This window comes from Saccostrea cucullata, unplaced genomic scaffold (assembly GCF_032062105.1).
Source record: "Saccostrea cucullata isolate Sc308-1 unplaced genomic scaffold, CSIRO_AGI_Scuc_v1 ctg2826, whole genome shotgun sequence".
Classification (NCBI taxonomy): Eukaryota; Metazoa; Mollusca; class Bivalvia; order Ostreida; family Ostreidae; genus Saccostrea; species Saccostrea cuccullata.
Genome location: NW_026926086.1, coordinates 83,303 through 105,053, shown reverse-complemented (window position 1 = coordinate 105,053; position 21,751 = coordinate 83,303). Strand labels below are relative to the sequence as shown.

Sequence of the window (21,751 nt, the reverse complement as noted above, 5' to 3'; positions counted from 1 at the left end):
AAATGGGTCAGATTATGTCTGACATGTTCATGTAAGTTGTCCCTAGATAAGCTGTAAATGGGTCAGATTATGTCTGACATGTTCATGAAGGTTGTCCTTAGGTCAGATTAAGATGGTTCAGATGAGGTCTGTCATCCCCTTCCCCCTACAATTTATTACCATAGAGTTACCTTCAGTCATCTGCAATGGATGATTAGAGAGTAAATAACAAATTGGAGCATGAAATAAAGGACTCGGCATTTGGAATGTTTACTGCAAATCATTTGTATAGACTAATTTACCGTTTGCAATGTAATTAATTAATTGTAAATAACCATTGCCGATATGTTGTTTTATTACATAAGTACAAATATTTTAAACCTTTGTACTAGAAATATTGTTTATCATTTATCATGATTTATATAAATGCAATTAAAATGTGGTAAGTTACAGGGGTTTGCTGGCCATCATTTATTATTCAGAGCGAGAATCTTTTCTTAAACATATATATTAAGATTATTAAGGTTTTTCTCCTATGTTGTCCATGTACGTGGGTTGTTTCCCTTGGGTGGCGGAAAATCCAATGTAGTTGGATTTTTGGTGGCTTATTGTTTGTTGCCACCTTATTTTTCAGCTGAAATGTTTGATATATTTGTGTTTTTTGAGTATTGTCATGATGTTATTTTAAGTTTTGGGAGATCCATAACAAGGTGTAGATACAAATTGTAGAAAGTCATAGGATCTCCCAAATTTCATGTGTTTCATTTGTGTCATTAATAAATGACATATTTACAACAATACTCATTCTTGGTTTTCATTCAATCTGAAAAATAACAGAGCTGCGGGAAACTTGGTTTTAAATTTGCACTATTATCATATGGAAGGCATAATGTAATATTATTGACAATAATATGTTTTATGCATACATATGTAATTTACCATTTTCTGTGGTTAGAATGTAGTGATTATAGTATATTTCATGTAACTATATATCAGGTTTCAGAGCTAGGACGTTATGTAATGCATAGTCTCAGGTTTTGGGGCTTTGCGTTGATTAGTCGTGAGCTAACGTCGGAGATATCACGTGATTGTTATCGCTGGTGGATGCTGCAAGTGTTTGGACACACCGTTGTTTGTAGAAAAACATACCCTCCACCTCCCCGTACAACCGTCCCTTAGGTTAAACTTTACTTTGGGATGTATTTTGATAATTTCTTTTGTCTCGTGGCCTATTGTTTGTTGCCACCTTATTTTTCAGCTGAAATGTTTGATATATTTGTGTTTTTTGAGTATTGTCATGATGTTATTTTAAGTTTTGGGAGATCCATAACAAGGTGTAGATACAAATTGTAGAAAGTCATAGGATCTCCCAAATTTCATGTGTTTCATTTGTGTCATTAATAAATGACATATTTACAACAATACTCATTCTTGGTTTTCATTCAATCTGAAAAATAACAGAGCTGCGGGAAACTTGGTTTTAAATTTGCACTATTATCATATGGAAGGCATAAATTATTTTATATTAAAAAGAATTATTTACCCATTTATAACTTATCAATTATTTTAGATTAAAAAGAATTGTTTACGTAAATTTTACATGTAGGCGGACCGTAAATTTTGAATGAATGTGATATTTATTTCTGTGCATTTATGGGGATAAGATTAAAAAAATGGTATATAAATAAAGAGCTATATTTGTTAAGAGGGCTTCTGGGCCCCTAAGATTTGTGAATTTACAAAATACCTAAGAAGATGATAATTTGAATTGAATGAATTAAACACTCTTTATATTAAATGAATATATAGAGATAATTTCGATTTTTTGTTTTAGTATAATTTTTTAAGGTCTTTGAAAACCATATACTTGGGCTTATTCATTATAATAGCACTCATTCCTTACCTACTATTAAGCATTTATATGTGAGCGCAAGTGAGAACATAAACGATATTAAGTATAAATATGAAAATATAAATTCTTTAAATTACATGTAAATTTCATGCATGTTCTCAACTGCGCTCATGGTCAAATTTCGAAAAATGTTCGTTTTCGAGAGCTAATTTTGGCATCGGGATCGGAATACACGTTTAGTTGTTGCTTAGAAGATGTAAACAGACGACGATATGCAGGCTGATTAAACACGTCTTCAAAGGTAAAAGATTCCTCAAAAATAAAATAAAATCTATAGACTGATTATAAGAATAACCTTTAATTATGCTTAAAGTTGTTTGAAAGTTATTGTAATGCGATTTAAAACCGTAAATACCGTTGACAGCCGTAGGATGTGGAGAGTGCTATGTAGATCTACGCTGAACATAACATTGTAGTTTTATATTTTTTTTCAAAGAAACAACGAGGTCTAATACCTGTTTTTATGTGTTGTTTAATTTTGATTTAACGTAAATACAGCAATAGATATACAAGATATTAAAAAATTGAGGACCCGAATCCTAGAGATTATGAATTGATTGAATTCACGATATACATCAGTGTGCATGATCCTTGAGTTATGCCATGGGTTTCCAATAGTATATAACGATAATATTAGGACTCTCGTTAATTTTCAATTAACTTTTATGTAGTTGATATTATTTTTTATCTTTGGCAATGCATAAAACCGTCATCATATGCATTTCTTGCAACAGAGTTTGATCAATGAAAAGTTTCGATAAGTATATGGTGGGTCACTAGGGTGTAAATCAATGGGGCATTATACACTAGGGTATAAACCATTCCAAAATAAAAATACACGGTGAAAAAAAAAATAAGAATGAGAATTATGAAATAATTTGGTATTTGTGTTGTCTTATAGCCTTGCATTTTCTTTCAGACATTAGTCCAGTTTTTACAGCAACAATTTGCACACAGAATTATTACATTTATGGCTTATGAAATAAGGACATTAAGGTAAGCATATTGTGTCACAATATGAAGAATAATATCTTTCTTTGATTCCTGTAATTAAAAGCAAATTCTGATTAATTTAAATACCAAATTGTTACAGAGGTGGTTATTTTCACAGAAAAACTTCCTAAGATTAAATTTGATTGTACTGACCTGGCCACAGAATGAACTGTTGACTGTTTAAAACGTCATAGTGATATTCAAGCGTTTTGACAAACAACATCACTTTTTACCTGCTATATAATTAATTAAATTGAAATAAAACACACAAACAATCAATCAATCAATTTATTAAGTATTATTTTGAATTATTAATGATTTATTTTATCTTTATATCATGTGTTCAGCTAATTAATAAACAAGTATGTGAATAAACAGTTGTTAAAACTCTTTATGTATTGTTTGTGTGTTTTTATTAAAATTTAATTAATTATGTAGTAGGTTAGGTGATAAAACACTTATTCAATGGCTACTCGGTGAAACAGTCAAACTATTGTCCCTCGGTAGTGGGGAAGACCTGGGAAACTGTTGCCCTCGGCCGTTGGCCTCGGGCAACAGTTTCCCAGGTCTTCCCCACTATCTCGGGACAACAATTTGACTGTTTACCTCGTAGTCATTAAATAAGTGTGTACTCCATTTTCTCAGTTTAGCTGTCATTTTACTTTTTGTCTCTCTCCACATGATTATAAATAACTGTGCAATACAAGCATACCACAGAGATGATTTTATTTTCCATTTTTAGCAATTATTTCTTCGTTGGACAATGGTAAAATCAATCATCTGCTGTTTTTGTGAGAAGCGCTGCCAGATAGGGAATAGTAGACACTGTTTTACTGGTGTTTTGAACATATACCTTACCAAAGAGTTGCAGCGTGTAATTACTGATGCGGATCGTCTGTGCTCACGATGTACTGCAAAGATTTACAAAGAAACAAGGTCAACTCTTTCTACAAGAAGTCGAACCATGCAAATTAACATGCTAGAGGATAATGAGGATGATCATTCTCAAACATTTGCTTCCCCAAAATCTATCAAACTGCACATCAAATCAGCACCAAAGACTCATCGCTACTGTATTGTCTGCAAGAAAGAAGCAAATCATCGAAATCGATTGATACAAGTCACTTCAGACACCAGGACCCAAGTATTTGTTGAAAAGGGAATTTTCATTTCACAGAAAAATCGTTGTTGCAGAAAGCACATGAATGATAAATACTTCACATTAGCAGCATTGCAAGAACTGCAGTCGTCAAAGGATTTTGAATTCTTCTCACACACAGATATACTGGATCTTTTAAATAATCTTAGACAAAGAATGAAATCAACATCTTCCCATTTGAACTTTGATGTGTCGTCTCCGTTGACAGAAGAAAACTATAAGGATCTAACTGGGTTGACAAAAGAAAACTTCAGTGATATGGTTCAGCATTTGTCAACCGTGAGAAATACTGGAAACAGATCAGTCAGGACATGCCTTGGCATATTTCTTATGAAATTGAGGGTTGGATTGGCGAATAAAATTCTGGCCACAATATTTGGATTAAAGACAACTCACGTTCAAAGAATTATTCATGCAGTAAGGAGAACACTAATGGAAACATTTGTGCCGCACACAGTGGGTTTTCAACATATCAACCATGATGACATGGCCACTAGTCATACCACTCCAATAGCTCAGAAGTTGTTTACAACCCAGCCAGGCCAAGCTGTTGTAGTCCTTGACGGAACATATGTCTTTATTCAGAAGAGTCAAGACTATCGATTTCAGAGAATGTCCTTCAGTATGCACAATCATAGACCATTGGTCAAACCCATGGTCATTGTTGGAACAGACGGATATATATTGTCAGTGCTAGGACCGTACTTCTCAGATGGCCATAACAACGATGCAGCTATCACACAGCATGCCATCACAAACAATGTAGAAAACATGGCATCTTGGTTTCGAAAAGATGACGTCTTTCTTGTTGACAGAGGATTTAAGGATGCTGTGAAGTTTTTAGAGGACAGTGGTTACATGGTAAAAATGTCCATCTGTCTCCCAAAAGGGTCAAAACAACTTTCAACCAAAGATGCTAATCTTACACGCCTTGTAACAAAATGCCGATGGGTTGTGGAGCGTACGAATGCTAGGATCAAACACTTTCGTTTTTTTGATAAGATTGTTCCCAACAGCATGATTCCAAGCATTGGAGACCTTGTAAAAATTATTTGTGGATTGCTAAATAAATACAAGGGGGCATTACTTCACCACCCAGAGGATGATGAAGTAGCAAAGAAGATGCTAGAACGTTCACTTATGGAAAATCCATTGAAACTGTTTGTTGAGGAAAACAATTTGGCTAGACGAAGATCTGCCTATAGAAAACTCGATGGAGAATCATTACAGGACTTTCCAAGACTATCTCTAGATATTTTAAGATCCATTACCCTTGGAGTCTATCAAATCAAGCAAGCACCAAACTATGCACGGGAGCATATATCGGAAGAAGGAAATTTTGATTTGTTGGTCTGCAAAGAAAGTGAATCCTTATTGCAGGTTAAGATCCAGTCAAGACATACAAAGGCTGCAGTTCACACTCTCTGGATTGACTACTCTTGTGGAACAGATCTCCCTATTAAAGGCTGGTACTGCACTTGTAAAGTTGGAGCCAGAATGGTTGGGTGCTGCGCTCACATAGCCAGTGTCCTATGGTATCTTGGTATAGAGAGACACGACAAAGTATTGAAACCATCTCGGTTGTCCTCTACCGCAACAGTCTTCCATTGCAGAGAACATGAAACTTAACATAATTATGTAGACGGATGTACCTGGTATATGAAAGAATCTCTCTTGTTTATTAAATATAACCATTGTTGTAAATTAAGCTCATTTTTAGCTCACCTGAGACGAAGGCTCAAGTGAGCTTTTCTGATCAAAATTTGTCCGTTGTCTGTCGTCGTCGTTGTTGTCGTCATCATCGTCGTCATTGTTGTCGTTAACTTTTCACATTTTCATCTTCTTCTCAAGAACCACTGGGCCAATTTCAACCAAACTTGCCGCAAAGTATCCTTGGGTAAAGGGGATTCAAGTTTGTTCAAATGAAGGGCTACGCCCTTTTCCAAGGGGAGATAATTATGAGAAAAATTAATGGCATTTTTAAAAAATCTTCTTCGCAAGAACCATTGGGCCAGGAAAGATGAAACTCGGTGAAATTATCCTCAGGTAGTGTAGATTCAAGTTTGTTCAAACCATGACCCCGGGACTAGGGTAGGGCCAAAATGGCAGACCCAAGTTTTAAAATAGCCTAGGGATATATAGGGTAACCTTTTAAAATCTTTTTTTCAAGTACTTCAAAGACTTGATTTTTGATATTTATATGGAATCATCCTCAGGTAGTGTAGATTCTAGTTTGTTCAAATCATGAACCCCTGGGGGTTTAAATATAAGCCCCCCCCCCCCCCTCAGTAAACTTTCATGATCTGATATGTGCTTTTTCCTAGCCGATGTGCTCAGGTGAGGGCTGTGGCCCCTGGGCCTCTTGTTTAGAATCTTTCTAGCCTTTTGAGATCTACTTTGAGAGACATTGTATTTTTATAAAGTGATACTGATTTCAGGTTTTACAAACAATTTTTTAAAAGTGTAAAATTACTAAAGTAATATATTTTTCTGTATCAAAATATTTGAGCATGTACAGGTGAACTCTACATACTTTGGGTCTCTTATGTATAAATATACAACAGAATGATGTCTATGATCTCTATAAGTATCTCTCATCATTTTAAATAATTAAGAAATTGTTCTATCAGTTATGAAGAAATGAGTTGTTTATTCAAGATTACTTTAACCATTTATGTAAATATGGAGAAAAATGAAACAATATAACGTAAACTATTAGTAGTTGTTTCCTTATTATTATCTTTTAGTTGTTGCCATGGAAACAGATACTTAAATTTATTAATATAAAATCTCTTTAATGGATCAAGTGGTGAAATGAATTGCTTTTTTGTAAATGTTCCGTAAAAGAAACAAGTTCATTTTTGAATCAATGCCAAATATAGTCAGATTCGAAGGTTTGGTATTTGAAGGCTGTTTCCATGGAAACGAGTGGGTTGAACAATGAAAGTTATACTTCATGAGTTACTAGATGACCTCAACATCTACCATGATCAATAAAAAAAAATTCAAGTAGGGGCCTAAACAAGCCCTTAACAAATATAGCTCTTTACTCATAAGTTATGCATAAATCCATGTTTCTATTTCTTAATCTCTGAAACTCAACAGTTATTTTACAAACATATTGTATAAAGTCAAAGAAATAGCAAAATTAAAATGATTGAAAGTAAGTTCCGTAGATAAACACCAGTAAAGGAAACTCTGACAATCATGTCGCGTAAAATATTAATGTAAGTATTGAGGAATGTCAGACTGCTCGGCCCAACGACACCTCGGCCCAACGATAGCTCGGCCCATTGACACCTCGGCTCCAACGGCTCGATCCAAATTTGAAGACACCTCGGCTCACATAAAAGACACCTCGGCCCAAACAGAAATATATCATTTTAATTAAATATATTTATATTTATGCTGTTATATATCTATGAAATGCAAAAGAAAATTAATTTGATACATTTGCAATCTTCCAAGACGGTAATTAAAGAAAGACAATCCATTAGGAACTTCATTATAAGTGCTAATCATTTAACAAACAAGAAGACGCAGTGCATCCTTTTCGAGTCTCGAGCACGTGTCATATTGGGTGGTGACTTTGAGGAGTTAATTACGAGAAGCCATAATTGGGAGACTTAATCATGTTAATGAAAAGTTCCCTTAAGAAACCATTGTTGATATTTTATTGAATTGATTTGAAAAAAATATGAGTTTTAAAAATTAAACATTAAAATATATATATATCAAAAATAAACAAATCAATAGATCTTGTGGACCAGGACATAAACTTCTGTGTAGACTTAATGGTTTACACATAATTATTAGTAAATTCAACTGTAAAATGCACTGCAGTAGACAATTTTAGTCAGTCAGTCGGGAGAGGGCATCCAAACATTTTTTTAAAAATGGCTAGATATATTAATAATGTATAATGTTGCAAACATTGTTGTAATAAATAACAAAGTCAATAAATAGATAAATAAATAGACCTGTTATCTCCCAATCAACGGATTGTAATTTGATGTTGTGCTGTGGTTTGTTAGAAAATACTGACCGAAATACTGAAATTAACGTATATTTATAGTAAACGTATAGTGATTATATATACATAGTATACATTTACATTACCATATAAAATACAAAAAATAAATAAAAATTAAACTAATTTAAAAAAACTAAATTTCATTTGTTCCTTGGGCCGAGCAGTCTTCGGTATGGGCCGAGGTGTCAATGATTTTGAGCCGACCTGTCAGGGCCGAGGTGTCAACCAGCACGGGCCGAGGTGTCGTTGGGCCGAGTAGTCTGTCTACCGTATTGAGAATTGTTTATTTATCTATCTGTAAAAGTAGAACTTACATGTAACCTTAATTAATTACCAGTAAACACAATGAACATCAAAGAAAAAATGGTTACACATCTAAGTACAGTTTATCACAAAAATTCACTCTATTTGCATTGATAAGAACATAGCAATATACGACTTACTATATTACTTATTAACACCAATAAGTAGGTCGTTCCACTTTTAAGTAAGTAAGTCGCGCTTCATTTATTTTATTTAGATTTAAAAACAAAAACAAACAAGCAAATGCATATTAAACAAAAACATTCCAATAAAAACTTACAAAACGAAATTTACACGTTTCTTAACGCACGATCACGCACGATTAGAACCGCAAACGATTGAGTCTGATACACGCGCGATCTCGCACGTTACACGAACGATCACGCACGTTACAAGGACGATTTTACACGATTGGTTTGTTAACAATAACGTTGCAGCCACTGTACTGGTATCTGAACAATTTAGACACAAGCCACAGCAAGTGTTTTTTTATGTAATAGTTTTTATTTTTCTTCATGAAGGAAAACAATAAAAAAAACGGTCGAAATAGTTTGGTTTACCTTTTCTGAGTTTATAATTTATGCATAAATTGCAATATTAAAAGGTTGCTAAATATAGGTTCCATACACAGGGTATTCAAAATAAGGAATATTTTTTTTTATTGTAAAGTTGGTCTATAAAAAGATATATGAATAATCTTTGAATACGCTCTCGTAAAAACTGTGAACGTCATTTTTCAATGTCGTTAGTATCGGATTAAAATAAAAAAACAAAACAAGATGCCAGATTTTTTTAACACCCTCGCCCCTTAATAATATGTCGGGTCACTATGATAAACTAAGAAGCAAAAATATGTATCGATCTGTTGAAATTGACCTAACACGGCTTGAAGAGGAAAATTCAAGGTCCTGAACTTTAGAAATGGTATTGCCAAATTATATACGTATTATACAATAAACTTCACAAGCAAAAGACAAGCGTTTAGGAATTACAACAATGGCAATATCTTATATTCAAGGTCTTATTGATTTCCTTTTAAGCTAAATGTAGTAGGTTAGACTATTTTACCAATATATCTTTTAATCGACAAAAATGTAGATCTGATGTCCAGAAAATCCGTCTTAAAAATCACATAATCTATTGTCCAGGATAATAACTTTTTTGCCTTACGTTATTGTCATTATAAAGAGTTCTCATAATGACGATATTCATCAAATATTTCATTAAGAAGAATATAAAGTTTTGATGTATGTCATTTTCCGAACAATAACCGACAACAAAACGACACAAATATCAATAGCTTTATTACTATTGATAGGTTTCCCCATGGGGAGATTTAGTTTAACGTTTTCATGGCTTGAAATGAGATATTTTCCTTATTGACCTTATGTTTATTCTTTAAATATTAATATAAATCTTTTTATAACTTTTTAATAAATTAATAAAAAAAATAATTCATTAATAAACTCCTGACTTTATTGTTCTCATTGTCTGTTACGGAACAATGGTAGCATAAATGTATGTCATTGTCATTTAATAAATTGTTAGGTTTTATTTGAGGGTTTCATGGAGTACTGTAAATCACTTTTCATTCGCGAGAACTTTATTTTCGCGTAATTACGCGAGACAGTGTGCTCGCGAAAATTAAATTCTCGCATATAATAGTATTTCTTAAGATTATATAGAGCAATAACCACAGTTTACGAAAATTTTGTTTCGCTAATCAAGAGTCGATGACTATCTCGCGAAAATAAGGTGTCGCGAAAATTTAGTGATCTACAGTACTCTTTATTAGCTTGGTACTTGAAAACGAGTAATTTTTTTCAATTTAAAAATTAATATCTAACTGTAATGATAAAAAAAAATCAAAGTGCTGATGCAAATTTTGAGTACATTAATTTACATTGAATAATAAAATAGATGTAGGTTGACATGTAGAAACTTTTCTCATAAACCTTATTGCTAGGGATGAAAATCTACTGACTTACTCATTTTACAACTATTTTTTTTATAAAATTTATTCTAAACTAACTCTGTGCAAATGTACCTGAAAATATTAATGAACTATAAATGAACTATAATTTACTTTACTTATTTAAAGCTTGTTAGAAATCACTGCTTTTTTAATAGATTAAACTCCTCTCTGCTGCAAGTAAAGAAAAGAACAGGAAGCCTGCAAATTCAAAATACACAAAGGGCGGAACTATCATATCACTCAGAGAATTTTTCATATATGAATAAACAACGCATTCCCAAAAAGCATTCCAAGGAACAGCTGGGTCTGCTTTCTTGAGCAGTCCCATAGTGGTCCCACAGCAGTCCGGGGGACTGTTTTCTGGGACTGCTTAGATGTCAGGCTGGGTCTGGACGGTTATGTGGACCAGAGCTGTCTAATTAGTACAAGGTACCGGGAAATTGTATGTATCAGAAATGTCTGTAATTCTACAGAAAAAGTACTCTGAAATTGATATTAAAAAGGATGCAGGATTTTCTTATTGTCATCATTTACTGTAAATCTTTTCTACCCTCTTATCAGTAATTTACCCTTGTATTTATGCAATATGTGAATTCATCATCTTGACCTCAAATTAAAAAAAAAATTATACTATTCATTAACATATATTTTGCTTTTCTAAACTAAACTTTTGTTGCTGTGATTTTTTAAAATAGTTATCCTGGTTTATATCTGACCACCTATACTCTCTCTGATCTTCCTAAAATACAGAATACAAATATATTCATATACACGTGTAACATAAATGTGAAAAATGGCTTCAGCAAAAAAAAAAAAATAATAATAATAACAATAATTTTAATAATAATAAATAAAAGATTCACTAATGTGTATTTATTTCACTCTTCAATAATTCCTATCTTAATTTTATCAATTGATTCCCTGTGTTTTGATTGGACGAGAGCAAATTCAAAAAAAGGTTACACATCGATGAATTTTTCAATCAGGTTAGAACTACTTTCTTAACCTACCTTCTAGGCTGTTGTAAAACATTAATATATCAAGTCCGTTTTAAAAATAGCTAAATTATGATTACAAGAAACTTTAAAATAATAAAAAAAAAGCAAAACAGGAGATAAACAGGACTGACAGATGAAAATATTATGTTTATATCACTGTCGGATCACGAGTGTGAATCGCTGATCATGCTGTCATTTTCTCGACGTTCCATATCAGCTCAGTTGGTATCGGTGTAATAGGGAAAAGTAACGTACCTCAGACTCTTGCCTTATCAGCAACCTGCATCATATTTTTGTGTAAAAAATACCTTTTTCCTTTTGGTCCTGGAGATTTCTTTGCAGTGCCAACAAATTATAGTATAAATATAGAAGAATATGATATTAATTTTTTGACAAGATCTGGTTTCTAGACATGAAATGCATAAGGTTTAGTGCTAAAAATATATGTCTTTTCGTCATGATGTAATAATGTAGGAGAAGATTAAGAAAAGATTGATTGGATTCTAGAGAAAAACACATTTGTAATTTATATTCAGGAATGATTACCTTGCATAATCCGAAAACTGTCTATCATGTAAGATATGGGTGGTCCATGGCGAGATTACGTCGCTTGATATCTGACATAATGATCAGCTTGTGAATTGTACATAACTTGAAACATTAATCCCTAACACTCCTAGCTAGCCTTTTGTTGACAGATTTGAAATTAAGCTTTCTGGACATGTATGCTTAAGTTTTATCTGCTTTTTGTTCTTTTTATTGGTAACCTTAACTTATATGAAAAATAACGAAAAGATAAAACAATTTCTTTTCGTTAAAGATCATCAAAAATGTATCTTCTTATTTATAAAATTTCTTTTATTAACTATGGTCAAATTCATCTGCTTCCTGTTTCTTTTACATCAAAAGTGTCTCAGTTCTGTTGTTTTTTCATTAAAAGAATAAATGTTCATCGGGTACAAAACAACACAAAGGACATTTCTTCATTGATTCCAATAAAAAAGGCAAAACTAACGTTCACTGGTAGGTTTTAACCTAAAACGAAAACAATTTAAATCTGAGAAAAGGACATCAAACATGACCCCCGTGTGATGGAATCTAATGTGCTCAGGAGAAGTTAGTATCCTCTGTTGAACGGTCATATCTGATTTGACTCTATGTTTGCATCAATCAACAGAAGAAACCTTTGATAATATAATAGAGTTAATTTTCCAGTCAAACGTGCCTACTCTTTGAATGATGTTTGCAAAAATTATTGTTTTATGTGTAATATTAAATCCTATGAATAGTTTCTGAAAACCGTGTAATTGAAGTCAGTGACGTTTTTAAACTGTATAAGTCACATTTTGGCAGACTTATTTCTTACCAATTGTTAGGCAACGGATTATTCGTCAAACTGAACAATAATAGGGCTGACAAAGGGTGTGACGGGACAAGTGAGGAAGCTCTTTCCTCCTTGGCACCTTATTATACCTCTGGAATTTCCAGAGGATTCTGTTTTCTGCTTTGTATTGTTTGTAGGAGTAAAAAAAGGTGATTATTGCCTTGTTCCTTTCATTTTTTGAATTTTGACTGATACAGAAAGCGGAAAAAGGATGTGAATTGTCAATAGTGATCTTGAGTAGCAGTCTAATTGTGAAACTGGAGGTAACTACAGGTTTTCTCTGAATTTGACCGTCTGTCCGCCCGTCTGTCTGTACCCAAAACATAGGATATGAGATGCATATATCAAGAAACAGATTGATTCATTACAATCAAGTTTACATAATAATAACTTTATCCTTATACATGTAGTATTGTATATATATTCCAACAAGGTAGAAAATAACGACCATAAAATAATCGAAACATTTTTAACGAAATTTTTGCAAGTCCTGTAACGATATTTTGTCTGTGATGTTTATTCATAATATAAATGATGTAAAAATTAAATCAATTTTTTATCAGTATCCTGTTGGATTTCAAATTGATTGCGCTCGACTAATGATCTTCAGTATTGATTAAGTCGATAGATTTTAAACACCATACAAAGATGATGCCCATTTATTTTAAAAATATATATAAACAATGAAAAATGGCGATGGAAAATCCATCTTGTTTTTCATACAGTTTATTTGTAGGTCGACCCATCCTCATTGATATTATTAAGTCAAGCATCGAAATGTAAAAGAGATATGTGAGACTCACTGGAATCTTTTAATTTCAATTTGACCATATATCGAATTGAGATAATGAATGGAAATTTATTTTGGTAATTGATAACACATTGTCGATATACTGGTATCTAAACAATTTAGACAAACGCCACAGTAAGTGCCTCATTATTCTAATGTAATAGTTTTGGCTAAAAACGAGTCAAAAAAGTTGAATTTGTCTTTTTTGAACATAAAATTCATGTATAAATAGCAGTATTAAAAGGTTGCTGAACACAGGTTTAATATTAAGGATGTATTTTATTTGGAAAGAAAACCTTTTGGATTGTTAAGCTTGTCTATAAAAAGAAATATGAATTATCTTTTAATATGCTAACGTAAACACTGTGAAAGTAATTTGTTATAGGATTAATTTAGAAAGTATGTGAAAGTAGCTAGTATAGGATTAAAATAGAACACCCCCCCCCCCAAAAAAAAAAATTATTATTTACCCCCACCCCACAAAAAAAACTATTTCGAGTCACCAACATAATAAACTCAAAAGTAAAAGTATGTATTGATCTGATAAAAATTGATCTCACCGGGCGTGATCAGGAAATTTACAGTTCCTAAATTTTAATAATGTTATTGACGATTCCCAGACAGAGTATACAATGTTTAAGACTCTATATGCAAAAGACAAGCGTTAAGGAATTACAATAATGGCAATATCTTGTATTCAAGGCATTATTGATGTCCTTTTAAGCTAAATGTAGTAGGTTAGACTATTCTACCAATATATCTTTTAATAAAAAAAATGTAGATCTGATGTCCGGAAAATCCGTTTAAAAAATCACAAGACCTATTGTCTTTGATAATAACCTTTATAGGCTTACTTTATTGTCATCATAAAGAGTTCTCATAATGAAAATATTCATCAAATATTTCATTAAGAAGAATATAAAGTTTTGATGTATGTCTTCTTCCCAACAATACCCTTTCAAAACGACAAAAATATCAAAAGCTTTATAACTACTGATATCATGCCTGGGGAGATTTAGATTAATGTTCTCATGCATGAGCTACTTTGCTTATTCACTTTATGTTTTGACTTTAGAGATTCAATTTGATCAGACAGAAGGGATAGGTAGTGATTCAATATATAGTACATGTATATTGAGAGTGCTTAGAATTTTAATAAAACAACCAACACTTTTTTTTCACCAAGTCTACAAAAAGTGTTCGTTATGAAATGAATGACTTCTGAGTTATGCAACAATATTTTATTTGTGTGTTTCGCCTCTCTTCAAGTTAACATTGAAAATATTTTAAAAGTGAGGCCTCGGGTTAATTTAATGAACGGCATTGAAACATTCTTGAAAATTATTTATACAATTATTAACTATTTTTAACTTATTGAATTGTTATGTAACATACATTTAATGTCATGTCATATAGAAATATGACGCTACCGTTTCCGCGCAAACACGTTACATGTACATGTATAGCCTGGTACAAGTTTCTCTGAAGTATAAAGCGATATAGTAATAAGAAAACAACTTTTCTTTTTTATGAGATTTTAGCAAGAACAAAACAGAAGGAATTTGGCAATAAACTAAAGATTCAGTAAAAATTAAAAGAACGAAGGATGTATGCTCACATGACTCAGTTTAATTACGTCATAATCTCTGATAAAACAAGTACAAAACAGGATTGTAACCAAAATTCTTGAATAATAATTTGACAGTTTGTTAGTGTACAACATTTTATAAATGAATATATAAAACATTTATTCTTTCTTACAAACATTATCAAATAACGGGAAAAAATGATCCACTTTTCTGTTTTCCTGCACTGCATGTCTAACGAGTCAATGACGTCATAGTGGATCTCTCAGTACTTAGAGTAATGTATACACAGCAAGAGAAACACAGGTAGTATAATATCATAAAAACAACATGATCTGTACATGCCTGGGTATTTTTAAATTTGAAAATTCGAGAACATAAAAATTAGTTTTACATTGTCGTTGACGGATATATTTTGTAAGTATGTCTTATTTTTCTAATTTCGCAAATGTCTGACGTCATACTTGGGTTTTCCCGTACTCGAGAAATGTAAACATGACGCGTTTTTCTCATGTTCATGTCTTTTTTAAAACTAAGTCCTGTGCAATATTGATATTAGCTTCATCAATCTTTGTTTTTTCAGTGAATCAATAACATGACGAACTTGAATCTCAACGTAAATTTTCAAATATTTAATGATAGGATTTTTTGCAAATTATTTTTTTGGTGTTTAAAATGTCTTAAAAAGTATGTAATTTTCCGTCTCCAGATGCGGTGTGAGAAAAGAATATTGTTTTTTCGAATTTTTTACCCCATTTACACTCTGAAACATTTAAAAAGACACAATTTCGCTGGCAACTTTTTTATCTATGCTGACAAATTCAATTACTGTAAACCAACTTTTATTCGCGTGCGAGAAATTTTCGCGGAGTTCGCGAGAGCCTCGTCATCGCGAATATTTCTCGCCGCGAACCGGTCATTCAAGTTTATGTGTCTATTAACAACAGATCCAAAAAGGCTTGATCGCGAAAATTAATCGTCGCGAACCAATTTATCTCTGGTAAATCGCGAAATAAAGTCGTCGCGAATAATAGTTGGTTCACAGTATCGACCGAGAAATGTGCCCAAAAACTGCGGTCATACACTGTGGGGCAAAGTATTTGTCACTCAATATCTCAGATAAAAGTCTAAAAATTTATTGATATATTTGGCTTATGGTATGATGGTCATTCTAAATAAGATATATTATTAATATGAAAAAATGAAACTACAGGTATTTTTTTCAGCTAAAGGTCCTGCCTCCCCTTGAATGAACTTTTTAAAGTGCATGAAGATGCGTGATGAAAGAAAACGTTATATGATGGATTTTGCGTTAAAAATAGGAAATGGTATATGCGTTAAAATGCGTGACTTTGCTGAAGGGGATTAAGAACTCCTTGTAACCGTTTTATTCCGGAATATTTGATAAAAAATCTAATGAACAATCAATGAAAACATGTATTTCTTTTACTATAGTAAGTCAATAAAATTAGAATAGGTTCCTATGTATTCCTAAAAAGAACCTGCATTCAAACCTCTGCTTTTTAACGAACATTCTATTTTCTGATAAATATTTATCGTGATATTTAAATGGGAGAAAAAAAAAACACTCGCTGTGGACCTTTAAACATATCAATTAACAGTAGTTACACATGAACCTGCATTTATATGTCGACTCGATTTAAGCCCCCTTGGATTTTACATGATAAAAATGTATATACTAAAGCAAGAAAAGGTAACCATAGCCGCCCCCCCCCCCCCTCCTCTTGGAAAAACACCCCATGGTAAACGCAAATATGTGTGAAATGGGTATGAAAGTGAAAGATTTGAAGCAATAGAGGTCATAAACTACACACCCCTACGACTTAGGTTTTTGTCGTTTGGGCGAGTTTAGTTCTTATTTTTTGTTAATTAAATATCAAAATGTGAAACAGATGTATCAAATTCTGTTGTTTCATTTATCTCAAGCTCACGAGGATATAGCTTATCGAGATAAGAATGAAAATTACAATTGTTAATTGACAACACGACGTCGATATATCTAAATGTCTTACATATCTAAAGTATTATTTAGAGAACGAGACGGGTTCTGTATCGTAGATACAAATTTGGGGTTGGACGAGTGCGTTAGCACGAGTCTCCACCCCCAAATTTGTATCTACGATACAGAACCTGTCGAGTTCTCTAAATGATTTGTGACGCGATCAATCAAAAATAGCTCCGCCCACATTATAACTTTGCAGCATCCAAACTTCCGCTAGAGTTCTGTAGATGAGACCCCGACGGGGAGTACGCATTCGCAGTATATATATTTCCACGGAAAACGTAAAATTTGGTCAGAATAGTTTTGACAGTTTAACAGGGTAGACGTAATCGAGTGATAGTCAGTCGTAATGTATTAATTGGATGATTTAACCGTCATTGTTTTGATCTATTGTAGATGGAGATTTATAATAATATATTTCAGGGGTATTAAAATTCCGGTTTAACTAGATTTACGAAAACAGGATTTACAGAAAATTCTTTGATGGACTTTGATGTCATGGATTTTTATTTTCAAATTGAATTGCGACATTAAAAACGAAGTGTAAGAGACGTGTGGCTGTCGTCAGCGAGAAGGATTTTAAAAAATAAAAAACGCGGACACAGGGACCTGAATGATTTTGCATGGGGAGAGTGGATGTTTTCCGTAACTGTGAATTTTCCTTTTAGTTTGGATCGAAATTACGTATAGATTCTGTGTGGAATAAGTTTTTAAAAAGTTATTGAGAAATTTTGACATTTTACATTCTCAGGAAAATACCGGCTATTTCCCAAAATTTATAATAGGAAAACATCAGCATTTACTATTTGTACGTGATTTTGCTAAATTGAATCAGATTTATTTTTAGACCGTGCTGTATTTTAGATACAGAATAGTTGGCAAATACAATACTGTATACAGGGCTAATACAGAACGGAAAGTAGCTCCGCCCACCACAGTCCCGTTCTGTATTGCTAATACAGAACAGTAAACTTCAAAGAAAAACACCGCTATCGTGTCACAATGTCGAGTTAAAGGCCACAATTAACAAGTGTGTTTCCTTCTTTTCCAGCATGTGATTCTGCTACATATGAATCATTATCAATTTGTAAATTGTATGCTCGATACAATGACTTTGTCAGCAAATACAATTTATCATTACGTCAAATGCCGTTTTTCATACTACTTGTAAATCCATTATTTATACAGCGAATTGTCGACGGATTTATCCGTTATTTGATGATCATGACAAGGAGCACACGGCGGGTGTGACCGGTCAACTCATTACTGTTTGGCACCTGATCCCACCTCTGATGTTTTGGAGGTCCATGTTTGCTCTGCTCCTATTTTGCATTGTTTCATGGACTTTGATATTGAACATTGTTCATTATCTCCATATCTTTCATTTGAAAAGAGAGATAACTAAAAGTGATTTTTAGTTAAATATTTTATTCAATGAATTGGATTGCATAGATTGTTTTTATGTACAGTATGTATGTTGCTAATTTTCATTTTCATGTTTGAAATTTTCATTTTGCCAGAAATTTAAAGAAATCATTTTAACTACTTAATATTTTCAACTTGAAATAAAAAAACATTTACGGGGATATTTTATAATTTATTATAAAATAAAAGTGCCGAACCTATTGTTTTTTCATAGTATGTTAGAATTTAATCTTAGAACTTCTTCAAGGTGGTATGAATAGTCAATTATTTCCGTCTTGTCACACTAGCCAGGGAACGGTCCACCACAGCAAGGGCATAAACAACAAACTAGACAGCACGATATAGGATTCCGATGATTGCAGCATGGTCCTTCGTCTAGAATGGAAACAAAGAAAAAAACTAATGTAAAGGGGATCCTTTTCATTTTTAATGTATCATTTTTTCAAAGATTTGAATCAATTAGTTTGAACTTTGTCCGTCTTGGTTCAAGACCAATATATCGTCCAGGTACATGTAATTAAATTGTCGTTTGCTGTTGACAATTATTTACAACGCTCTATTTCAAAAGATTAGATAAAATGTTTGATATTTTGTTCATATATTTTTTTTTAAAACGGATACTTTCTCAAGCTTAGAAGGCAATAATTTCTTTGAATAACAATGTAATTTGACCAATTCTAAGACTTGAGATCCTTATCATTTAGGCTTCCGAAGATATATTTTGATTCATTGATTGGAATAAGTGCTAGTCCAGTTCAATTCAAAATACAGCAGAAAAGGATGTACACACGTTTTGTTAAAAAAAAAAATGATTCTCTGTTTGATCTGAATCTTTATATCTTTTAATCATTTATTATAAACAGTTGTGAAAAGAAATGAAAAGTATTATCTCATAATATCAATTTCATAATATTAAAATATCAAAAATATGTAAGAAATTTTATTTTGGATACATCATTCGGTCTTAAATTTGAAAAAAGAACATTTATTTGCAAAAAAAAAGGGCATTAGAAACAGAAAAAAAGCTTTTCCCGAAAACTGTAATATGTGTTCAGCTTAGTTTGTATTAATATTATATTTTATATTTTTGTTATATTACAATTGTATACACTCATTGTATCATGGTTAATATTTTCAAACAGTTTCTGGTGGAAATTTATAGAAATGAAAAATGGAGCTTAAGATAACGAACTGTATTAAGCTTGGAAGTCCAAAGCACGAATACAAAAAAGAAGGCATGGCTGTCACACAAATTTTTGAAAACTCATGCTTTTTATATAATTGAAATTCAATGCAGAAAAATTATACAAGTCATTGTTTCTCACATTTGTTTTTAAATGCTAATTACAATGTCATAAACATGTGTATTTTCCCGTATTTTTAGGTCACCTGAGTCACTCAGATGACGTATTGCTATCCGTTTTCGTCTCTCGTGTGTCGTGTGTTAACATTTGAACACTTTCAGCTTCTTCTCTGCAACTACTCAACCAATTTCAACCATATTTGGTGTACAGCATCTATGGATGAAGGGGAATAAAAATTGAATTTCATGGTCCCTGCCCCTCTGGGGCCTGAGGGGTGGGGCCAAAACAACTAAAATTAATGAAATCTTTAAAAATCTTCTTCTTTACTCCTGGACATCGAGCAGGCAAACTGTTAGCATGAATGTAATGACCATTGAGTCTTATACTAAAATTGTGAAATTCATGGCCCCAGGGTCAGAGGTTCTGGTGCTAGGGCGGGGCTATATAGATTATATAGTGAAAATGCATTATTTCTTTGATCATCTTATCTCTGCTCCTTGGTATTATATAAACTAAGTAAGTACATAGTTATGATGGCAATTGAGTCCTCTACCAAAATTGTGAAATTCATGGCCCCAGGGTCGGGGGTTCTTGTGCAAGGGCGGGGCTCTATTGATTATATTGTGAAAATGCATTATTTCTTTGAAAATCTTCTCCTCTGCTCCTGGGTATTAAATAAACTAACTAAGTACATAGCAATGATGAGCAAGAGTACCTCTTCTAAAATTGTGAAATACATGGCCCCAAGGTCAGGGATTCTGGTGTTAGGGTGGGGCTCTATTGATTATATAGTGAAAATGCATTAATTCTTTGAAAATCTTCTTCTCTGCTCCTAGATATTAAAAAAAACTAACTAAGTACATAGTAATGATGATCAAGAGTGCCTCTTCTAAAATCTATTAGATCTATTGTTATAGATTAGTGAGGATGACCGATGTTTTCTAGATACATTCCAGACACGACAACCATGTGCTGTTTACATCATTTATTCACTGTACGCTTCCGGTACATAAACTAATAATAGAACCATGATAGGACATTATAATTCCGGATACTACATTCCTCCCCTCTTTAGATGGTTGGTACAAAATAAAAATTCCAAAACATCCAAAATTATGATCAGTTTTAAACAGTTAATATTTCATGTGTCACTAATCAAGATTAAGCAGTTTATATCTAAACATTGAACTTATGATAGACAAATGTCTTTTGCAATCATTACATGCTTAGGAATATAGAAATAAAACAGTAAGGACTTCGTAGTCCAGTGACCTGCTGGGGATTACTGTGCCCCTTTTCACAGCATGGCCATAACTTAACATAATGTCAGTTTAACGCAAAATCTTTAAGATTTACAGGAGGCTGTTTCGATCTTTGGCTTCGCCTGGAAGGTTGCACGACAGGTTTCTGAGATGTGTTCTTCACGGATGGACTTGTCTTGCACTGTTTCATAACTCTATCTTCTAAATCCGCTTTAGGACTGTGTATCTCTAACTCGATTTCCTCACGATTATTCTCCTGCATCCTTGCTCTGTTCTTCAACTCTTCATTCACTGCTGAATTGATTTTCTTGAACTGTGACATGTTGCATGTTACTTCCCTGTCCACGGTGATCATGGATCCTTTCTTTTCCGTAACGGTTTTTGGCTCATATGAAAAGTATGGCTGCATCTTACCACGTTTTTCATTTTTCATCATGACGGAATCCCCTACACTAATGTCCCGTTCCTTTGCTCGATTCCGCTTGTCCGCATAACTTCTCATGTCAAATTTCTTCTTGCTATCTTTCTCTCTAACTTGAAAGTCGTTAGGAGTCGAATCTCTGCGAGTGGTTACTGGTTACCTTGTCCTCGGATCCCGATTGAACAGTAACATGAAAGGTGTACG

General features: G+C 32.9%; 1 protein-coding gene across 1 annotated transcript; it reads left to right on the top strand.

Annotated features, from left to right (window-relative positions):
* Positions 1–4,085: 4,085 nt before the first annotated feature.
* On the top strand, positions 4,086–5,672 carry LOC134270728 (uncharacterized). Its single transcript, XM_062752973.1, has one exon. The coding sequence runs from the start codon at positions 4,086–4,088 to the stop codon at positions 5,670–5,672; it is 1,587 nt and encodes a 528-aa protein (XP_062608957.1).
* The last annotated feature ends 16,079 nt before the right edge of the window (positions 5,673–21,751 follow it).